The sequence below is a fragment of the Babylonia areolata genome, chromosome 11 (assembly GCF_041734735.1).
Source record: "Babylonia areolata isolate BAREFJ2019XMU chromosome 11, ASM4173473v1, whole genome shotgun sequence".
NCBI classification, from domain to species: Eukaryota; Metazoa; Mollusca; class Gastropoda; order Neogastropoda; family Buccinidae; genus Babylonia; species Babylonia areolata.
This window is the reverse complement of record NC_134886.1, coordinates 40,272,026-40,274,525: the sequence shown is the minus strand read 5'-3', so window position 1 is coordinate 40,274,525 and position 2,500 is coordinate 40,272,026. Positions and strand designations below refer to the sequence as shown.

General features: G+C 42.1%; 1 protein-coding gene across 1 annotated transcript in view; it reads right to left on the bottom strand.

The window, feature by feature from the left end:
- Window positions 1–1,166: 1,166 nt before the first annotated feature.
- Window positions 1,167–2,500, bottom strand: part of LOC143287247 (uncharacterized) — a 15,998-nt gene continuing 14,664 nt past the window's right edge. The window contains exon 7 of the mRNA XM_076595191.1: window positions 1,167–1,788. Coding sequence (XP_076451306.1) covers window positions 1,523–1,788 — 266 coding nt within the window. The 3' untranslated portion in view covers window positions 1,167–1,522. The remainder of the gene's footprint in view (window positions 1,789–2,500) is intronic.

The following is a 2,500-nucleotide window of genomic DNA, read 5'->3' as shown; positions in this document are numbered from 1 at the left end:
ACAGACAGAGAGAGACACTAAGAGAGAGAGAGAGAGAGAGAGAGAGAGAGAGAGAGAGAGAGAAGAATGATTTTTGTATTCAACAGAAATACACCCATTAAAGGACCAACAATATGAACAGTTGGGCAACAAACAAACAAACAGCAACATACAACACTGTTTTCGATCAGAGACTCAATCTAAAAATTGGACGCGACATTTGGAGTTCACAATGGAGGGGCAACCAGCGATAGACATGTGGTGGTGGTCGTGTGTGTGTGTGTGTGTGTGTGTGTGTGTGTGTGTGTGTGTGTGTGTGTGTGTTACACTATGACAGCCTGTTTGAAACATAGTATTGTGACATACACACTGCTTAATAACAGGATGTTTTATACAGTGAAAAAAATAATCAGTATGAATTCTGCCTTCGTGGGTATCCGGCATAACTTCGTCAGTGAAATTCACAACAAAAAGCAAAACAAATAAGATAATAAGATAAAGTTCAACAGCATAAACGCAACGACACATAAAAAATTCTGGCATAAACATTGCCGAAATAAACCCCATTTAAAAGAATAACATATTGTTAATGTTTATAACTACATCAAAACTGTAACTAATAAACTGATGGATAGAATATAATTTTTTTCTTTAATCTCGACATCCCTAGAGCCAATATAGTTGATTAACAGGGGGGGAAAAATGTGTGGGGGTGAGATTCAAACTAACAAAGCCATCAGTTTCAATATTTCATTCATGCCCAATGCAGGTCTCTCTGTAATAAAAATCCGTATCACATCAATCAACACACAAAGGCATAAAATTCAAGCAAGAAAAAAACAACAACAACAACAGAAACATGTGACATCATTAGCACAAAACCGAGAGAGAGAGAGAGAGAGAGAGAGAGAGAGAGAGAGATGGAAAGGGGAGGGAAGTAGGGTTAAAAAATCACAAGCTCTTTTCAACGCTAACAAGTCCCTCCTTCCTTGTACCACACCGACTATTAATCATCTTTTTTTTTTTCATCAGTCCTCACTAATCTCCCCCCCCGTCCCCTTCTCCTCTTCCTCCTCCTCCTCCTCCTCCTTCTTCTTCTTCCCAAACACTTCTTTTTCGATCAAGACTCCTCTAATTACCCGCCTCACCCCCACCCACCCCCATTCAATTCCTTCCCTGTGATAAGACAAGACATCAAAACTCCGCGGTTTTAATCTACAGCCTTCCTTAATTAATTAATTCTACTCCAAATACGAGTTAACTCGTGCCACAGTTATCTCCCCTGTGGACCTGTTACGAGTATTCTCGTTCCAACACACCATTCTAATTTCGTTTATTCTTGCTTGCTACAGACAGCATTCTAAACTGAGCGGTTTACGGATTCCAGAAGCATGAAAACGAAGGTTTGTTTGACCGATCAAATCAACAACGCTCCATCGGTTATCACCGTTTTAGTGAACAAGCCTAATTTTTACTGCAGTGGTCTCAGGTAGTGCAGGTCCAGGGACGTTGTAGCGGACATGAAGCTGTGGGACAGAATGTGTTAATTGAAGGCGTTCTTCTTCACAGGTGGGCGAGTCCCGGCGGGGGGCCGTTGGCTCACGCGGTTATTCCCCCCTCTCTTGGGTCCCCCTCCACCACCACCACCACCCGCTTTCTTGCCACCGCCGCCACCACTCATAGCCTTCAGCTTGCTCCTAGTCTGGCAGGCGATAATGAGGGCCGTGATGCCGAACCCGAAGGCGAAGACGGCCAGCACGTAGATGATGATCTGTAGCACCGTCAGACACGTCACGCCAACGTCCACAGCTGTCAGACAAACAAGGGAACGGGAGATCCAAGATTCAGGATTCAAAACCTTTATATATTACTCAAGGATAAAGATTTTAGGCATTGCCTAGTCTTGTAATCTGTCCTTGTGACAACAAAAACAATAAGACACAACAATAATAATGATGAATACTACTGCTACTACTACTGCTGCTGCTGCTACCACCATCATCACCACTACTACTGCAAATGATAATCATCATCGTCATTATCATCATTATCAAAAGTCATAAAGGGAACACAGTCACACAAAACACAGAGAGAGGGAAGATGAGGGAGTGAACTCTTTGAGGGCAGAGAGAGACAGACAGACAGACAGATAGTCAGAGACAGAGACATGCGAAACGAAAGGAAACGAAACGAAACAGTGTTTTTTGTTGATTTTTTTCCTCAAGAGAGTACAGGAATAAGCTCTTTTTTGTTGTTGTTTTTGTTGTTATCATCATTATTATCAGTGTTGTTTTTTGTTGTTGTTGTTTTTAATTACTATCGTTTTTATTGTTGTTGTTGTTGTTGCTGCTGCTGCTGCTAGTGCTGTTATTATTGATACTGATGTTGTTGTTGTTGTTGTCTTACATCTAACATAAAATAATGAGAGAGAAAGTGAGAGAGAGTCTTCCTTACAACACCCCCCAACCCACCCGCCCCCGCCTCTCTCCACACACACACACACACACACACACACACATAT